This window comes from Nanorana parkeri, unplaced genomic scaffold (genome assembly GCF_000935625.1).
Source record: "Nanorana parkeri isolate BGI_ZX_2015 unplaced genomic scaffold, ASM93562v1 scaffold2083, whole genome shotgun sequence".
Taxonomy (NCBI): Eukaryota; Metazoa; Chordata; class Amphibia; order Anura; family Dicroglossidae; genus Nanorana; species Nanorana parkeri.
This window is the reverse complement of record NW_017308351.1, coordinates 168,607-188,897: the sequence shown is the minus strand read 5'-3', so window position 1 is coordinate 188,897 and position 20,291 is coordinate 168,607. Positions and strand designations below refer to the sequence as shown.

Below are 20,291 nucleotides of genomic sequence, written 5' to 3'. Positions count from 1 at the left end.
GGCCGGCCGGGAGCTTAACACAGTCAAGCGATCGAGCGTCTCTATAGACGCTCGATCACTTGTATCAGCATCTGTCACTGCCGTGTTTGGTCCCGAGATCCGCTGTGCCCGATGCGACCGGGACCGGCACGGCTCTGTGACAGGAGATCAAAGGGAGTTCAGTATACGAACTCCCTTTGATCTCGGTAGTAGATCTGCTACCGAGATCAAACTCCCTTTGATCTCGGTAGCAGCATTCTCGGTACCCCCTCTCTCCCTGTATACCCTCTCTCTCCTCATTTGGATAATGCAGAAGTACAAAGCAGACCTTGGTATAATGGGGCTTAGCCGTATAGGAACATGACCATACATATGATTTTTGAATGGAGTTTGCATCAAAAATTGCATAAAAAATTATTAAACATCTTGGTGGCCTTACCCTGAGATATTCTCTTACTAATATGTATGATGTTCTTAAAGTATATTGAAAGTGGAAATATTTTGGTCAGGTTTTTATTGCTGGATGTGCCCTATTGGCGAAATCTCCCTTCACTTCCTGTCCTGGAAAACTACAGGACATCTCTCCAAAGTGAAGGGAAATTCCCTCTTTTTTTTTCACTGAAACAGGTATCCCCGTTAGAAGCTTTCTCTGCACTACTGTTTAGTGACAACAATTTTGGATTTTCCATTGATTCAGTGACAGTGGTCACCGTAACAAAATAGAGAGGGTGAATTTCCCTGACCAGGACACAGATAGCAATAAAAACTCCACATAAAGTGCTAATATTTCTGCACTTTATTCTAAACTAAATATAAGAAAAAGCTGTCTATAGATACATGTTAATGTACAAATATGCTTCTTAAGTACCTAGGAAATAATGGCTGCCCTGCCTAAGAATTTTCATTTAATGCCAGTCTTGTAGGATGGGCCGGTGTCTCAGATCATCTGTCTGTGCAGGGTAGTTGGTCCCTGGAGGAATTGAAATCTTTTAGTCAATGTCCTGGAATTGAGGGCCATTTGCCTGGCGTTGTACCTGGACCTGTATCCTGACTGCTTGTTCGGATCCATTCTACTAGAGCAGTTAGTACTTTGTGGGCATTTCTAAATCAGGCTTCTGTTTCTCAAATTTGCAAGGCCCCAACTTGGTCTTCTGTTCAGACTTTTGCTAAGTTTTATGAAGTTGATGTTTCTGCCTCCTCTAATGCTAGTTTTGGCAGAAAACTAATTCAAACGGCTGTTTAAATGTATTTTTGCATTTACATTTTTTGCTGTTAAACTGGTTCTTTTAGTTGTGTGTTGCTCACCCCTCTGTTTGGACAGCTTTTGAACATCCCTGGCTGTAGCAGAATTTTTCAAGAGCGGTTTCCCTCAATGGAGAAAATAGGATTTTGTTCTTACCGTAATATCCTTTTCTCTGAGTTCATTGAGGAACACAGCTCCCTCCCCTCATTTACTCCTGTACTGCTTGTTACAACTGGCAGGTGGGAGGGCTATGTCCTTAAAGTGACAGGCTTTAAATTTTTGTTTGCCTAGTGTCCATTTCTCCTAGAGGCAGCAGCATAACCCTAATTATAAGAATTCTTCAGAGCTGTGTCCCTCAATGGACTCCGAGAAAAGGATTTTATATTTAGAACAAAATCCTATTCCTAGGCCCAAAGAAGGTTGGATATTTGTACATTAAAGTGTATTTATAAACAACTTTTTCTAATTTTAGTTTAGGATAAAGTGTAGACATTTTAAAACTGTATGTCAAATTCTTTCAGCCTGGAGTTCTTTTTTCTGAGAAAAAATGTACAAACAATAACCAAATATGATATAACAGATATGAAATGACTCTTTGGGGGTTAAGAAATGTCTGCAGTATTAATAGTTTGAATGTTTTACAATGGAATAATACATGTGCAAAAAGATTGTTCATCCAGTGGAAACCAAGTTTGCCAACAAAAGGACGGACCTAATTTGGACTATGTGTAAGGTTCAGCTTTGAGCAGGAAAATATTGTGCTTTTTGTACTTCTTACAAATCTCAGATAGAACCACCTGGGTTGACGGCTTTTTCTAACCCCCCAAAATGTATTTCTTAGCCACTGCTTCTTTTAAGTACAGTAATACTTTGGTTTACAAGTAACTTGGTTTGAGAGTGTTTTTGCAAGACAAGCAAACATTTCTGAAAAATTTTGCTTTGATATACAAGCAATGTCTTGCAATAATTTGTAGAAAAGCACCACCCGAATAAGGCTGTAGCAGTGCGAGCGATGAGTCTGTTTAACGACAATGCAATGTCACATTGGATAGATTCCTTGTTAAGGTTTCACGAAATGAAAAAGATTCCATTGAGCCAAGAGATAGCAGTGATTCCGTTAGTGATAGTGAAAGTCGTCCTACACAATAATCCTCCTCTCTCTTGTCCCCCTCACACCAGCCACGAATGTACAGGTAATTGGTTTATTTTTCTTTATATTTTGTAGAGTATTATATTACAGTATTGTATTGTAATTATTTTTATATGAATATTTTTGGGTTGTGGAACGAATCATCTGAATTTCCATTATTTCCTATGAGGAAATTCGCTTTGATATACAAGTGCTTTGGATTACAAGCATGCTTCCGGGACGAATTATGCTCGTAAACCAAGGTATTACTGTAGTTGAATTTCCTATTTGTTTATTCCAGAAGGCCCTAAAAGAGCTTCTCTGGCTTTTAGATCTGCTATTTTTAGGTGGATTCGACAGGTTCTTGTGCAGGCCTATAACTTGTGACATAAAGTGCCTCCTTTTCTCATTTAGGGCCTGTTCACACCATCCCTAGACAAGTACATTTTTTTATCTGTTCCCCCACCCCGACTCAAAGTTTTGGGAGTGTATTTAGCAGGTTATGCTGTGTTGGGGATTTTTCCATTACGTGAATCTCCTGTGTATCTGACTTTAGGGAATTAATTGTCCGTTGGAATATTCTGGTGTGCACTCATCTGTTTCCTAGCTGATTTTAATTGATATTATATAGGATGAACGGCGATATCTCAGGTTAGTTGATGAAGCCTTATCTCAGCAACTGGAATTCAAAAATCATCTGACTCTTAAACACTCTGAGGTCTCTGAAGCTCAGAAACTGGTTGAAGAAACCCGAAAGAAGCTGCTAAACATTAACAGGTAACTGTGTTTGTTCATGAAAGGGAATGTATATTGGTTTAGCATTATTCATCATGGTCAGCGCTTTCATCATTTATTTTATTTAGGTAAATATGAAATATTGCATATATTTTGTGACCTAGGTGGAGTTGTGGGCTCCCTTTCATAGGTTTGCTTGACTAGTCTTACTTTTTTGCTGAAAAAGTCCTACTCTTTACAGAGTTCAATCTCTCAAGCTCCAATTTACTGACAACTGAATAAATCAGAGAGGTGACTCCCCTTTCCCTTGCTGTGTGCTGAGGGCTCCATAAAAAGTGTGTGTGTACAGTATATGAGTGTATGTTGCAAAATGCTTTGCAGTACATCTGCCTTTCCATTTCCTATCCGTTTTCAACATGCATCTACCCACCAAAAGCACACACCCCTTTTTCTTCTTTCTACATAGTGCAGGTGTTACTGGTGTATGTAATGTGTTAAAAATCATGTGCATTGTTTGGTGTCTGGATGCGTCTTGGCTTTTTAACAGCATTGAATAAGCCCTTAAATAAATCACCCTTAAAACACATGCACAAGGCTTGTGTGTAACGCACATAGTAACATATAGTATATATGTGTTCAACAGCACATTTCTGTGAATTATAAGGTCAGGTTTTATATACACCAAGTTTATAGCCAAAAATATATTTCTTTCTCATCCTCTGAGGATTAACACAGGAAGTTACTGTGATGTTATACTGCCACCTGCAGGAGGACTGGACACTGGCAAGCAAAAAAAACTGTATACCAGCATGCCTCAGATTTTTGCTAGAATCCTAGGAGGATGGATGTCTTTTCTTTAGCTCTGTTTAACATTTTTTCCAATCTCTGCCAGAGCTTGTCTCTTCGATTACAGCTGTCCTCAGTCTGACTTGGAGTGCATTGTCCAAGCCCTGCTGAACTGGAGCTTGCAGGCCTGGCCTGGAAGTGACCTTCAGGCACTAGGTTCCACATAAGCCACTTTTCAGACTCCATTCTGGTAACAAGTTAGCTGGGGAGCAGTTTCCAGAGTCATTGGCATTGCCTCAGCTCTTGTCTTGTCTCTGAAGACTCACTCTGAATAAGCTGATTACACTTGACATCAGGAGCCCCCTCATTTGCTTGACTCATTGGGTGCCTTTTAAAATTCCTGCCCTTTCCTAGTATGGAAAGGGTAAATACTGAGGGATTGATGTCGTCCACTGGGTGGAGTGTTGCACACACGTTCTGCATGCTCTTTCACGACATTCATCGTCAAGGAAGCATCTCCCCACTACTGATCTTGCATTGCAAACAGCCACGTGGAACTCTGATCTTCGGTCTGTTCCTACTGTCCGCCTTCAGTGAACGTGGTAACCTATGGCCACCTGACCCTCACCAGATACCGGCTGTTTGGGTTTGTGAGAACCTAAGGCCTTGCCTCATACCCTGAGCCTTACTTTGCTTAACTACTGTATGGTCAAAACATGGCTGATATTGGACACGGGGAGAGACAGTCCTGCTCTATGGGGTACCCCCAGCTCACACTCTGCTAACAGCTCTGGTGCCGCTTTCAGCTTGCCCACTGATGTTGCTGATGTCTGCAGCCTGGAATTATGCTACCCTCTGATCCTATAGTCTTTCCCATCTTCAGAGTCTTCCCTAGCTGCATTGGATGTAGTTGGCTCTTCTCCCCTCTTGGCTGACTGTTTCTGCAGTCATTTATGGCCCAAATCACACAGGTATTTGCTGACTCAAGAGCGCACTTCAACACCTTTCCCTGCAGATTCTATGTCTGATCTGCCCATGGCCTCCGAGCAATTAGTCACTAAGAAAGAGGAGTTGCAGTCTTCTGCTATTACTGTCAAATTAAAGGAGACCTCTTATTAATGCATTGCACACCACTTTAAATCTAGAGGATCAACCTGTTGCTTCTACCAGTGTTATTCTTAATCATGGGTCCTTTTAGAACCGCTAAAACTGCCTAAGTCTTCCTCTGCGAGAATTAGAAACACCCTGACAAGATGTTTGCTCCCCCTAAGCTTTTTAACGTTGTATCCACTTGAAGAGGACTTTTAGGTGGTCTATCCTCACATGTGGATAGGGCAGTGTCCTGCCTTAGCAAGGCAAGCCACCATTCCAGTGGAGGGTTCATCCATCTTTAGGACAGGTCCTGCTCTTCAGCCCATTTTAGCTGTGACTTTGCTTTGACAAACCAGTGGATCTCTTGGTCATTGAACAGCCATGGAATGTTTGGGGCTAGTGATGGGCTGCTGGAAGTTTCCCATCTCATCTTGCAGGTACAGGTACGTCCTCCCGGAACAATGGGGCAGCGGACCACCCATTTATGTACCTTGGTTGGTCTGCAGGATGTTAAGCTACATGCAGTCCCCAGTTTCTGTTTACCTTGAGCCTATTAGCATTTGGTTTTTGTTGCCTACCTCTCTTTTGGATGTCCTAAAGCTTTAAGACTTCCTGTATCCCTTAATGGAAGTAGAAAGAAAAGATAATTTTTCTATTCACTGTAAAATCAATTTCTTGGAGTCCATTGAGGGTGGGGCAGTGGAAGGGGTTATCGTGGGGTGACCTACAGTTTTTGTGTGTGCCAGCATTCAATCCTCATGTAGGCGGCAGTATAACCCAATGTTTTAGTTCCTATGTCTCTCCATGAACTCCTAAAAATGGATTTTGCAGTTAGTACAAAAATCCTGTTATTTTACATTGATTACTGGAGATTCGAAAGTCAAAATAAAATGTACATTCATTCCTAATATTTCTTTGTTTTGCATCTGAAGAGAAATTGGCAAGAAGCAGAAGGAAGCAATGACCATTGAAAGTCTGATAGAACAGAAGAGGTTAGAAAAACACAATTTACTCCTGGATTGTAAAGTACAAGATTTGCCGATAACTCTACTAGCCGGCTGTTTGGATGATATCATGGAAGTTGAGGTGAGGTCTAGACCAGAGGCTTTTTCCACCCATCATATGATTGGTGCACATAAGATATTTATAACAAAAATGTATGTCAGTTATATTCCATGTAATCTGCATTATGCATGCTAGATATCATGACAAACTGAAAAAAGTCTGTGTGCAATGTAACTACAGGTAGAAAGTGAAAGCACTCTAACTGCTACTGAAATCTATGAACGAGAAGGGACTTTTCGCATAGACTATGGCGATCTTCCTCATAATCTAAAGGTAACTCTTTATTATTGCTTCATAAATGTTTCTTCCACGTGACAGTTTTATTTATTTCCTGTATTTATAGTGCGCCTACATATTAGTCAGCACCCTACAGTCTTCAGAAGACAATTCAAATTAGTCCCTGCCCCTAAAGAGCCTGGGTTTAAAGCCCAACTCTGAGCCAACAAAAGGCCCCATTCCCCACCTCCTCAACTTCCCCACACCCTCTGCCTCATACTCAATATATAACTATCTTTATCCATTGTTAAGTGACCTTCCCAGCGCTTGGTGCCTCATAAGTTTCTTATGACAAGAGAAGATGTTTTAACCACTTGAAGACCAGGTGTTTAGACCCCCTTCCTGGCCAGGCCATTTTTCAGTATTCAGCACTGTGGTACTTTGACTGACATTTATTCCGTCATGCAACGCTGTACTGAAACGGGCCGGCAGTTTATACAAGTGATCCGCCGGCTCTATAGCCGGCGTATCGCTTGTATGTTAATAGGCATCGCTGCCTGTTTTTAAATCTTGTGTCTTTCCTGCTCGTGCGCACCGCACGGGCGGGTCTAACAGGCCGCATATACACGGCCTGTTACATTCAGGAAGCTCCCGGCCGGCTGTTTTTTTACAACGGCCGGCCGGGAAGCGGTTAATTAAAGATGGTAGAGCAGGAAAGTGCCATTATTTTCCAGTACACTTGCAGTCTAGTATTCCCTTAGATGACCAGCTGCCATTTGGTGCAAAGCAGGGGCCTCAAACTCAATTCACTCGGGGGCCACTCAACAAATGTATTTCTCCCATGGGCAGCTTGCCAAATATCATACTTCAAAATTCAAGTTAACCATATGCGGTATGGTACTACGTACACCAATAAACACACAATAGGGCCCTATTCATATCTGTATGTTTAGGTGCAATTAGGGATTTCTGTGTCAGGAACTTGCGTTTTTCTGCAGCAGGAATCCCTAATCTGGCATTTACAAGCGGCAGCTGTCATCCATTCAAGGTAATGATCAGGTGACAGCAGCTGCATGTGAACGCCGGCACACCGCATGTAATGGTATGTGATATTACATGCAGTTAGAAAACACTCTCCCTGGATGCATAATCGATGCGTCCAGGGAGAGTGATTGATTCCTAACCAAATGTACATGAATCATATCACATACCATTACATGCGGTGTGCAGGCGTTTACATGCAGCTGCTGTCACCTGATCTTTAACTTGAATGGGTGACAGCTGTCACTTCAGTGTCACGCCAGATCAGTGTCAGAACTACCACCATAGAAGGGGGCCTGGTCAGGAGCAGGGCGTAACGACCAGTCTCCGCAATCCTGGACATTGTAGGTGGAGACAGCCAAATGGGTGGGGTCAGACTCCTGCTGTCTTCTCTGGATTGGTTAGCGAGAGGAGTAGACGTGGTTTGGAGGTAAGAATGTGGCGCGGCTTTGGACGGACGGACATCTGAGACACCGAGGAGATCAAGGAGGGGGCAGAGGTAGGGAGACATCTGCAGTCAGCTGCTCATGGGGCTTGAAGTTGAAGAATTGTGCTGGGCCTGTTGCTGTATGGTGTTATTTTGTCATGGCTGAAACGTTTTGACAAATAACGACGTATATAGGTCAATAAATTGAGCCTTATTTTCAGCTAGTATAGAGAGGCAGGCTGCAGTTTGTCAAAGCATGCATGTTTACCTGATGTGACCATGCACATGTGTATACCAGCCACATTGTGCATGCATGGTCATACCGTACCTCCTTGTCTGCAGCTACATTTAGTATATCAAGCTTGCTAGCAGGAACGTATTAGCTGTTTTCATGTGTTAAAATATCTCTGTAGTATGGTTTTAATATGGTACGTTCAGAATCGAATACTGGCTGCTTCCTGATATGCATTTATCAATTGTACAGGTGTTAATGACAGACAATGAATTCTCAGCTGAACTTATGCGAATGCGTCAACAATGTATTTCTCATGAAAACATTCTGCTGAAGACATGTGCTCCAAATCTGAGAGCTCTGGAGAAACTCCAGAATATCAGTGGCAAGTTTCAAGAAACCACAGATGGTAAAAAGGACATTACTGTTTATAACATTAATAGCCGGTTTAAGATTTCTAAGATCTGTTTTCTTTGTAAGGTTGTATTGCTTGTCTTCTGGCAATCTTCAGTGTGCAGTAGGTCAGTGGACAGCAAGTGGCTGCTGTCTGTGGGTTCCAGCACTGAAAATAAACTCAAGGTGGCAGAGTTAATAGCAAATATCCAACTTGCTATGAACTGTGGAGTAGGCACCTCCATTTGACAGTGCATATGTTTGTTTTGTTTTTAGCTGGGCAGCTTTCCTTTAGATTGCATTCAATACATTTACTGGCCAGTAAGGGAGCCCCACAAGGGGGGCAAGCCAGAGCACAACAATCCAAGCCCTGATTGCCATCCATATACTATTGCTTCACAGATTTCATTTTTTTAGGGCACTCTGGAAATACATTTAATATGTGTGCATGTGAGGCAATGTCTGCTTAACAGTCTAGTTACCATCTTAACATATTGCAATAAATAGAGGTGCACCAAAATGAACATTTAAAAACCGAAATGAAAAAAAGTCAAAACCGAAAATGTTTTTTATTCTTACTTTTTCAAATTTTCTTCAAATATTTTATTTTTGCCAAGAACACACCCTTTCAGCCATTTACACTATATGGAACAAAGTTTTTGGGGTATATCTGGCAACCAAGTGTTAACTGCCCCACAGGAGGAGGGGTTAAAAGACAGGAAACTCCACAGAACAGTGGTGGAGTAGTAGGAGTAACACAGGTGTGTGGAAAAAGCTATTTGAGCTTGTCCTCAATTACCATGTCCTCAATTATCTACAAACACTCAGCGATCACTGAATGTTTGGACTCGCTCTCCTTCCTGATACGCTGTCACAGGAGGCTGAGCGAGCGGACCTGTCTCCGCCCATACCGCTCTCCCGATCTGTGACAGGAGGCGGAGCGGCCGCTCACAGCGCTGTCCTCCAGCAGCACTCAGCCTCCTGTGACAGTTTCTCTCCTCCCTGCTGGGACACAGAGCATCGCCTAGTGGGGAGGAGAGAAGGAACGGATGCACCGCTATTTCGGCCACAAAATGGCACTTTCGGCATTTTGTCAAAAGTGCCATTTTCGGCCTATATGTTTCGGCGGCCGATATATCGCTGCATCCCTAGTAATAAAGTTTATGGACACCTGACCATCACACCTACCACATGGCCAAAAGTTTGTCCAAGAGCTCAGGTGTTTCCATTAAAGAGTCGTGTTAATGCTGCAGTATACAAAGACATTTTGTTTGCAAACTTGTGGAAACGGCAAAGGTTTGGGGAAGGTCCTTTTCTGTTCCAGCATGACTGCACCTCTCTGCACAAAGCCAGCTACATAAAGACATAGTTTGACCAGTTTGGTATGGAGACATTTAAGTGGCCTGCACAGAGCAAATCTTTAGGATAAAGTGGAAGGCTGGTTGCTAGCCAAGTCTTCTTGTTTCATATCGGAACCTGACCTAGCAAATGCTCTTTTTGCTGAATGGGTACAAACTCAGACATATTCCATAATGTTGTGGAAAGCCTTTCCAGAAGAGTGGAAGCAGTTTTAGCTGCAAAAGAGGGACTGACACCAGATTAATGCCCATGGTTTTGGAATGGGATGTCCAACAAGTTTATTTAACTGTGATAGTCGCATGTCTACAAACATTTGCACATAGAGTGTACCTCTTTTTTTTGTTTAAATGCGTGCTTCTGGCGTTGCCTCTCCCTACAGTTCAAGTCAAAGATACTACATCTGAACAGGAGGTCAGACACTCTGCTCTGCCTGTAGGAGAGGTGTTGGTTGGCTATAAGGCTGGGTTCACACTGCGATGGCATTGAAATGGACCTGCGCTCCCATTCACTTGAATTGCAAACCCTGTGAACTATGGCAACACAGCTCCAACACACATGTATGGCAGTACAACACAACGCATAGTCGCACACTACCTTGCGTTGTGGTGCAATGTATTGTCCAAAATGGTACATGCCTGTTTCATTTTGCGGTTTTAGTGTGCTTGCTGCCTTACCACAATGCATGGTAACAAGCAAAAACAAAAGTATATTAACACACGTGCGTTAACTCTGCTCCACACTGGATGCTAAAACTGACCAGCTTCAGTGATATCATAGCAACTTACAATAAAAGAAAAAAGTGCTGGAGGGAGCTCTGCATAAGATCCATGGATCACCATGTATTGTACTACCTCACCATAGTTAATTCCATCAGCTACTTCTTTCTGGCAGAGAAAGATAATGACAAAAAAAATCATATTTCGATAATAGCAGGTGTACTTTAGAGATGAACCCTTAAACAAAATCTCTATGGATTGGAATACGATATTATATTGATTTGCTTTGCACATCTCTCTGCTTACTGATCTGAAATGATTAAGTGTCACCATATATACAGACATGGACAAATACAGTAAGTTGGTGCCTTTAGAGCTTATTGAATCAATGCTTAATTTCTCCTGAAAAACAATGAAATTAAAAGCAGTTATCTCTGGTTCAAACTCCCTGTTGGCAGATGCAGAAGTCTCATTGAGAACTACAGAAATCACTTCTTTGCATTGACCGCCTATAAAGGTTGTGCTAAAATATATTCAGTTAACGGTGCCATCATGTTTGTCCATGCCATTTCATTTGCTTTAGTATTTAAAATATTCTCTATGGAGTATACAATGATGGATCCAAATTACCTTTGTCAGTTTCAAGTTATTTGAGAGAAAATTGTGGGTACTTCTTTTTTCGTGCAAGGGCACCAACATATGTATCCGTGTGTGTGGCAGAAATGTCAGAAGCTGAATTTTGTATGGGCGCTTGCACTGTGGGCAGGGGTCGTGGCTGCAAAGCCATTAATTTCAATGTACCACTACACCCCCTCCCACCAGGGCCAAATTTACTCTCTCTGCTGCCCCAAGGCCAGGTTCCTCAATGCGCCCTCCAACCCTCGACGAGATCACTTGTACAAAACAAGCAGATGCTTCCCCGCTGTACATTTAGCCCTGCTTGCCCAAAGCAGGGCTAAATGTAAAAAACAACTACCCGCTCAGCGCCCGGAAATGCATGTCCTGGGCATCGGGAGATAGGAATTCCACACCCATGCTGCCCCTCTACTCCCTGCTGCCCCAATGCCGGGTCTTGGTTGCCCTTGTGGGAAATCCAGCCCTGCCTCCTGCCCCTGAACGCAGGGAGCTGGCCGGCTTGCGTTCCAGAGGCCGAATGCACTGGAATGCGGAGTTTGTGGTGTGAGCCGGCCCTTAGTGTCCCATCTTCCTCAGAGAACCGTGCAAGTCGTTGTCATGCTGTAGTATTGGTGGTAATGTAAACTCCTGTGGGGCAGTGTAACAGTGAGACTGTTTATTTTTCTCATAGCTTTTGAGACCAGCAGAAGGAAAGCCAGTCTGTGTAGGACACAATTTGAGCAGGTGAAGAAGAAGAGATATGAGCTTTTTAGCCAGTGTTTTGAGCATGTTTCTGTAGCTATCGATCAGATCTACAAGAAGCTCTGCAGAAATAACAGCGCTCAGGTTTGCCTATTTAAATTTATCTCTTCCGTAGATATGAAGTCAGCATTTTCTGGATTTTGGTTACTTTTTATAATGCAATCACAGCCTTTGTATTGTCCAGGAATTGCACCTTGCAGTAGAGGAATGATTGCATTAGGGGTTTATTCGATGGGCAAATGCAGCATGCTTTAGACATCGGTTTGAGATGCTTCTAAGTTCATTCAGAATTTATTACAGGTGCATTTAACCTATTTCGTCTGATTTACATTCCAAAAGACTTGTATGGGGAGATGAGCAGTTCTCAAGTGAACAAAAGCCTGTCCACCCTGGCCTTTACATACATTGCCTGCTCAGCTTCTAATGTAATTGAGGGTAGAAACATTGCCTGTATTTCATTTTTGACTCTGTCATTCATTTCTGCGGCATTACAAATTTTGCAATAATGACTATAGTTGTGTCATATAAGCAATGTAAGTTGCTTGTTGTGTCATGTAAGCAATCTGATAGAGATAGGGACTCCAGCACTCCACTTGCAAGTCAAATTTGTCTATTTATTGACGTAAATCCAGCATATCTCACTGGTTCAATGTAAGCAATCTCTCTCCTCCCCAACCAGATGTTTGTCTGTAGTTGTACAAGACTTCAAAGGCAAGGAGGGTAATATGAAAAAAAAAATTAGGCTCTTTCTATGCACTCTGAGGGCCAAACATATACGCTGCAGAATACATTTTACGCAGAGCATGGGAGCAATCTCTTGACAAACATTGACAATGTCATCTGTGATTATAATAGGCTAAATTAGGATATTATTTACAACTAACTATTTTTTTTCATAATGTTTGGTGTGCATTAAAGTGGACCAGTACGCAAATGGTAAATAACTGCTATGTTATAGGGGACATCTAAAAATGTTCAACGTGCCTAAGCAGTATCCGAGAATTGTACCTTTTGCTTTAAATTCCTCCTGAATACAGCAGTGCACTTCCTGGTATGTGAGGGTGCCTAGACACTCTGGAGCCTACAGCCTCATAGCTAGATATCTGCAGTTTGAGATCTAAGGCACTCTTGCCTCTGACTGCTAGTCTCAGGAGAATTGGAGTGAGATTTGGTGATGTTGCTATTTTGCTGCTCATTTTTATCCTTGCTGGAGACATGAGAAGGCAAAGCCCTGCTTCTCCCAAGATGGCCGACTCCACATGGAGACACAGTGCAGAAGAAGACATGGTAAGTAATGGAGAAAGGATCAGGTGCTGGAAGACCATGGGTAACACTGGTGACTAGTCCTTTGCCTGCCTTTTTTTGAGGCAGGCAAAGGAACTCAGTTCCTCTTTTAATGTTATCATGTGTACTTCCTACCAACTCTGCTGTAACCCTGCTTTAGCTGTGCTGGATATCACTGCACAGTGCTGTTCAGAAATTCATCCTCATATCATTTTTGTCAGTTCCAATATGTCAGCCAGGAGCCAGACTGCTGAATACAAATGAAATGTCAAGCACATTTTATTAACATGTCAGATCTGTATTCAAACTGCTTGCACGCTGGTACTATACACCAGATCGTCTACAAGCAATACACCCGTCTTTTCTTTCCAGCTGTCGTCTTGCTCTCTTCTGTTCCTGTTGTTTTCTTTATCCTTGTCTTTCCAAGGTTCAGTTGCGCAAGTATTGTGCCTTACTTGATGAGAAGCAGACTTTTGTGTATTGCCTTATCGCTTGCTGACTGCACCTGATAATATACTTGATTTGTACTTAAAAACTTGTGCCTCAATAAAAATTGAATATAAAAAAAAACATGTCAGATCTGTGCTGCTGTGGAGCTCTGCCCGCTTTTCATTAAGCTCCGCCTCTTTCCCATAGCATTGTTGAGACTAGCGCAGAAATGAACATTAGGAAAAAAAAATCTGTATATATTGAGAGGAATTTATCAAAACTGGAACAGACAAAATCTGGAGCAGCTGTGCATGGCGACCAATCAGCTTCTCTCTTTCATTTTCATATCTTAACTGAACCAACTGAAGAGAGAAGCTGATTGGTTATTATGAGCAACTGCTCCAGATTTAGTTTACTCCAGTTTTGTTAAATTCCCCCCATAGTGTTTAGAATTCATTTTTTGGGAGACCAAAAATGTTTTTCCTTTCAGCCTTAACTTTTTAACACTTACATTTGCTTAGGCCTTTCTTATTCTTGAGAATTCAGAGGAACCGTATCTTGATGGAATTGGCTACAACTGTGTAGCTCCAGGGAAGAGATTTATGCCTATGGACAACTTGTCTGGAGGAGAAAAGTCTGTAGCTGCGCTGGCTCTGGTCTTTGCTATTCACAGGTGAGATTAGAATCTGAGCACCTTGCCATGAAAACCATAATGCCGCGTGCCTGTCCATTGATCACACTTGACAGAACATCATTTCAGGCTTATTCTTTGCTATTTAAAGAGTCCAGAGAAAGCCCATTTTGCTGTAATCGGAGGCCGGCGATGAAGGTGGACTTACCTTTTGAGCCCCTGTTTTTTAAAGGCTAATTTCACCTTTGTGATAAAATGTACTATGCAGTTGAGTGGCCCAAGTACTCAACATTGGAGCTTAAAGTGAACCTTTACCCCCTTTCACTAAAAATCAGATCAGTGTGCAGCTCTACATGCTGATTTAAAATCAACTTTCATTTATTAGTTAAACAAACTTGTTTTTCATTTACCTACAAATAGGGTTAATCTACTTCAGTTTTGGTACAAATCATGTACAGTAATGTTGCCAAGTGTTGCATCCTGGGAGGGTTACATCAGCAGAGCATTGCCGGGAGATCTCGTCTGCAATCTCATGAGATTTCAGGGAAAGGCATTTTCCTCTCCTGAGATGATGTGCATGGTCACATGTCTAGTCACTGATTTTCAGGAAGTAAAGGGAAATCTAATTAGACGCACCTCCGCTACTACTGTAGCATTCTCTCTCTGTCAAGACCTGCACAGTGCGCTCTGCCGCTCCAAAAAAGGTTTAGAGGGTGATTTGGGACTCTCACTTGTTAAGTCGTACTGGGGCAATAAAGATCACACGCCAAATGACCAGAGTAGCAGATCTCTGTTGTTTGGAATGTGGAGCGACCTGGCAAATGACTTAATGAAGGCCTGCATTTGCTTTGAACTGGGGGACAAGAGAATGCTATATTTAATATTAATAGATTCAAACCTCATTATCATCCCAAAAGCAAGTATAGTTTCCGTTACAAATCCACCCACTTTGCTGAGGCCTTGTTCACACCAAGTGCGGAGCAGGTGCAGATCGGATCAAAACTGCGTCCAATGTATTCCAATGGTATGTTTTGCTCCATTTCACATCGCAGTGTGCAGGTCCAGAGCAGTTCCAGAGCAGGTGAAAAAACTGCAGCAAGCCCTATTTTAACTGCTCTGGAACGCATGCAAATGCATCAAAAATGCATGCAAATGCCTGGAACGCACTGAAAGCCCATGATAAACTAAAACTTTTTTTTTTTTACCAAAAACGACCCGGAACGCATCAAAAACGTGGAACACACCCACTGCACTGCGTGTGCAGAAACATGAGTGGATCTGCTCTGCATTTGGTGTGAACAAGGCCTGAAGGGGAGCAAGCAAATTCTGATCCTCCCTTTCATTGTGGTCACATGACTAATTTCCCTCTTCTTTGTTTTTGCAGCTTTCGTCCTGCACCGTTCTTCATTTTAGATGAGGTAGATGCAGCTTTGGACAACAGTAACATCGGTAAAGTAAGTCAGTGTTTAAAACAAATTTCTGCAAGCATTCATTGGGAAACACAGCAGACCTCTGGGTATGTGCCATGGTTGAATTGGTTGGATTTGCAAAGATCTGTATATTACATTGCCAGGCAGGTATTGAGGATCTTGGTTCCTATAACACTTGGCCTTGGGGTTTACCCCCTCTCTGTAACAAAATTCCTCTACCCTAATCCTTAATGTATTGGCCTAAGTCAAACCCTCTGTTCTTACCGTGTTACAAAAGAGAGCCTATTAAACAAGTGCATTAGGGAAACTGACACATTTTTTTAGGCAGATGACTTTGGGATCTAATTATTTGAGCATGTGCACGTGGGGTAATCGGTGAATGAAAGTTAATGGCTGTGTGTGTATGACTATGACTAACATACACTTTTATCCATGAGAATATTAACCAGCAAATGTTTCATATAGGTGACTAGTTACATCAAAGAACAGACAAGACAGCACTTCCAAATGGTGGTCATTTCCCTAAAGGAAGAGTTTTTTTCCAAAGCGGATGCTTTAATTGGAGTGTGCACAGAGGTAAAGTACATTCCAGTCCAAAATATATCCATTGGTCAGTGAAGTCTTCTACATTCAGAAAGATGGTTTAGTCCTAGCAAGATATAAAATGGTTTCCTTTTGTGTACTTTTTTTTAGGGCTGTTACTGATTAAAATTTTCGTGTTCGATTAATCCAAATTTTTTTTAATCGATTAATTTCGATTAAATATAGCGCACATACAGATCCAACTGCATTGGCCTATACACATACAGCACAGCAATGAAGTAATAAAATGAACTAGGATCACACTAATCCAGCACGTTATTAATCTCATGTGCCCCACTCAATATGGCCGCCGCTTGAGTGGGGCACGTGAGATTAATAACGTGCTGGATTAGTGTGATCCTAGTTCATTTTATTACTTCATTGCTGTGCTGTATGTGTATAGGCCAATGCCTTGGCTGGCGCTCGTGCAGAAAGTTTCTTGGGCAAATCACCCTTAGCACTGCACATTCATTATATAAATCTTTTGGCCTCAGTGTCTTTAGTGCACCAGCTTTAATATTGGTTAATCATATCTCCCATTGTTCCATAAGCGCAGATTTTACATGATACATATTATTTTTATTTTAGCTTAGCCTTGTAGACATTGTCCACACATCCGATGCACTCATGAACCATGAAACTCACCGGCCCAAGTGATTCCGTCAGGTAACAAAGGGAAGGGGGAGGAGTCCGGTGACGTCACGGACATCAACATCACCAGATTCCTCCCCCTTCCCTTCGTGAGCCATCACGGACAGCAAAGTCACCGGACTCCTCCCCCCTTCCCTTCGTTAGCCGACGGAGCCACTTGGGAAAGGGGGAGGAGTCCGGTGACGTCACCGTATCTCCGACGGGACTCCTGGAAGCCAGCGGAGAGGAGTGTTTTCATTAGCAATCAAAATAATTTGAATCGATCAAAAAGTTTAACGATTAATCGAGAAATTAATCGTTATTTCCGCAGCACTACTTTTTTCCTTTGTATCTAATATTGAAAGCATTCCTGGTGTTTTTTTTCAATTATGAATCTTTATTAAAGGGGAAGACAGAAATGACTCTAAGAGGTCATAGAATACAAAAACCAAAATGCAATATCAAAATAACAATACAGCCAAGTTTAGGAGGGCAAGACAGAACCTAAATGTAATACGTCCCAAGGACTAAAGTATCTATCAAATATATAGCGAAAGGTGAAGATAGTATCAATACTTAGAATAGGTCAAAGAGCAGGTAAAGAGTCCTTCAAACCTCCCCAAAATGTTCTATATTATGCAAAAATAGTAGAGAAGAAAGAAAGCAAAAGAAGAAATAAGGAAATGGACGTGAAGGGGATTGCTAAAGAAAAAGTTATTGAAGAAGCGGAAAAAAAAGGGGGGGGGAGCTGGGAGAGGGGCTGAGAATCATCACAGAAAGGATTGGTATCCAAAAGAGTAGCGCAAATCCATTGAGTAGAACCACGTGAGCTCCTCAATGTGCATAGTGTCATTTATACTGGAGAACCACTGACTCACTGATGGGGACGCAGTCTGTTTCCAGAGAATTGGTATGCAAGCCCTAGCGGCACTCAGGAGGTGAACCAGCGAACCAGCAAGGATCTCTTATAGCATTTGATTGAGAGGTGAGTGATGTGGGAAAAAAGGAAAACTTTCCTGTTTTAATGGAATTGCTCCCTCTCTAGCCAGGCCAGTGACATGCTGCTCTCTTGCTAGGAAGTGAGATTTTTGCAGTGCTCTGGGCCAACAAGGGAGCAATTCCATAGAGTAAAGTTAAACCCTCTCCTGAATGATTCTGCTACAGATGATGTGTCACCAGTAATAACGAGTGATGAACCCAGGCTTGGTGCGAATACCGTTTGCCCAAGCCCACTCAAAACTGTGACAGACAGCCCCCCCCCCCCTTCCCAGGCCAATCAGTTGCAGCAGGCACATTTCCTGCAGCTGTATGTCAGAGGGGTAGGGGAATGCCCCCGCTGCAATAGCCGCCACTGATTGGCCCAGGAGGAAGAGGGGTGGAGGTTGAGGGGGCTTGGACAAACTTAGGCGAACTGGGTTCGCACAAAGAACTAGTCACCTGCAACAAAATTGTCTGTGTGAAAGCAGCCCATATTTTGGGGGTGAAAAAAAGGATTCATTAATTTTGGGTGTTTTGCTTTTGCATTTTTTTTCTATTTTTGTAAATTTTTCCTTTGTATTCCTATTAAATCAGTTCACTGTTCTAGAGCAGCCCTATTCAAAAGGATATCTTTCAGAGCAACAAAATATATATAAATAGTTAAGCTGATCCAACGCTGATAGGGAAACATTACTCTGGCTCTAAAAAGACAATTTTTCTTTTCTTTTTAATTTAGCATGATGAAATGTGTAGCCAAGTGCTGACTCTGGACCTCACTATCTATGAAGATGATGAAGACTCTGATAGTGAAAGAAGAACATAGAAGATGGGTTATTTCTCTGATCTATTACTATTTGGCACTTAGTTCACACAGCAAGCGTTGTATTTGTTCTTTTCACATGTTGTGCATTATTTCCATGAAACATGTACTGATAATAGTGTATTGTAAAAGTATGCTGGGCAATCTCCCATGAAATTGATTTTTTTCCACTTTTAGTGGCATGGAACGACAGGCTTTTGATAGTATGGTTTAATCTGCTATTAAAAAGATGACATATAGCAGAATATAATTAATTCAGAATGGGGGGTGTATCATTAAGTCCACAAATGACTGGTGACTGTCAGTCACGGCTCCCCGCAGGGATTCCCCCCTCCCTTCTCCAATCTTCCAGTGCTGACTGGAGGAACGGACGGGGAGGGGGCGGGTACAGTTGGCTCTGCCTCTAGATAGGCAGAGTCAGCTGTCATTCACGCAGCTGGGTGGATCTCGACAGCATTGTCAGGATCTGTCTCGGCTGCGTCAGACTCCGTATACCGCGAGCTATAGCTTGCGATATACTGAGCTTTGGGTCACGGGAGGACGCTATTATATGTCCTCCCGTGACCCTAAAGAGAACTATGGGGAACACCCCATAGTTCTCTTTTATGCATGGAAGCTACTATTGTTGTCATCATCTTCTGAAAATACTAGTTTCCTCAATGTCATTCTGACCTAAAAACTTTAAAGTGAACCTGTGTCAAAACTATGGACATGAAAGATTTTACATATTCTTAAGAAGTGGTAAATTTGCTTAAGTCAATTCTTAACTGGCCTCTGTAGCTGCAGGCACTGTAATTCACTGACTCATTTATCCTCAAATGTCACAGTAGAGACTCTAAAGTAATTGCAGCTATTTCTGAAGAGCTTATCGCTCCTGCTGTTTGTTTAGATTAGAAGGCTTGTAGGCTGCTAAGTCATTGCTGGCAGGGGAAGCAATAGGAAGGGAGCTGTAATTTCTGTGCTTTCTTTATGAACTCTGAGGATCAGTTGTTCCACATAGCCTGCAGTTACAAAGGTCAGTGAGGACTTGTTTTAAAGCTCATTTGCAGATTGTTAAAAATATGTAAGAATGATATTGTTTCCCTTTCGTTAAAATGCATGTCACTAGATTTTGGTTTACTTAAGTGTAGTAGCATAGATGACAGGTTAGAGGCTGTGTTTGATCTGCATTGCATTTTTTCGGGTGCAGCAGGTCCTATTACGATGCATTTGAAAAGCAGGTCAAACCCATCCTTTTTTTTTTTTTTTGCTGCATTTAGCATTTAAATACATGCATTTAAGCAATGCTGCATTTGGCAAAAACACCCATCTATGTGAGCCCCAATAATGTCCATACCCCAGTCACGAGTCCACTCCAGTTCTTTAAATCACTATCCTGGATTATATATATAGAGTTAGGGAAGTCTCACTTTTGCTCAAATTTTCTGATCACTTGTTTGGGGTCAGTGGTCCATAAGGCATTGAAGCCAGAGGGCTCATGGGCAGCCTAATAGTTCTGGGGCCGTTATAAATAAGTGAATAGATGTATCCTCTTATCCTTGGAACTAGTATGCAGCCTGACATCCATCTAGAGATTTTGTTGCAGATTCTTAGTTTTGATACATTTTGACCATACAGTGGCGTTAATTTATTCAAACGTGTGTGTTGCACAGGGCAACTGTTTAGCTGACATTTGCCCCCCCCCCCCCCCCCCCCAAACCTAAGTCCCTGTCCCACC

General features: G+C 42.2%; 1 protein-coding gene across 1 annotated transcript in view; it reads left to right on the top strand.

The window, feature by feature from the left end:
- Positions 1-18,577, top strand: part of SMC1B (structural maintenance of chromosomes 1B) — a 45,493-nt gene extending 26,916 nt beyond the window's left edge. Inside the window, exons 18-26 of the mRNA XM_018572603.1 lie at positions 2,983-3,128; positions 5,897-6,050; positions 6,210-6,302; positions 8,198-8,354; positions 11,720-11,874; positions 14,025-14,176; positions 15,519-15,588; positions 16,030-16,140; positions 18,491-18,577. Coding sequence (XP_018428105.1) covers positions 2,983-3,128; positions 5,897-6,050; positions 6,210-6,302; positions 8,198-8,354; positions 11,720-11,874; positions 14,025-14,176; positions 15,519-15,588; positions 16,030-16,140; positions 18,491-18,577 — 1,125 coding nt within the window. The remainder of the gene's footprint in view (positions 1-2,982; positions 3,129-5,896; positions 6,051-6,209; positions 6,303-8,197; positions 8,355-11,719; positions 11,875-14,024; positions 14,177-15,518; positions 15,589-16,029; positions 16,141-18,490) is intronic.
- The last annotated feature ends 1,714 nt before the right edge of the window (positions 18,578-20,291 follow it).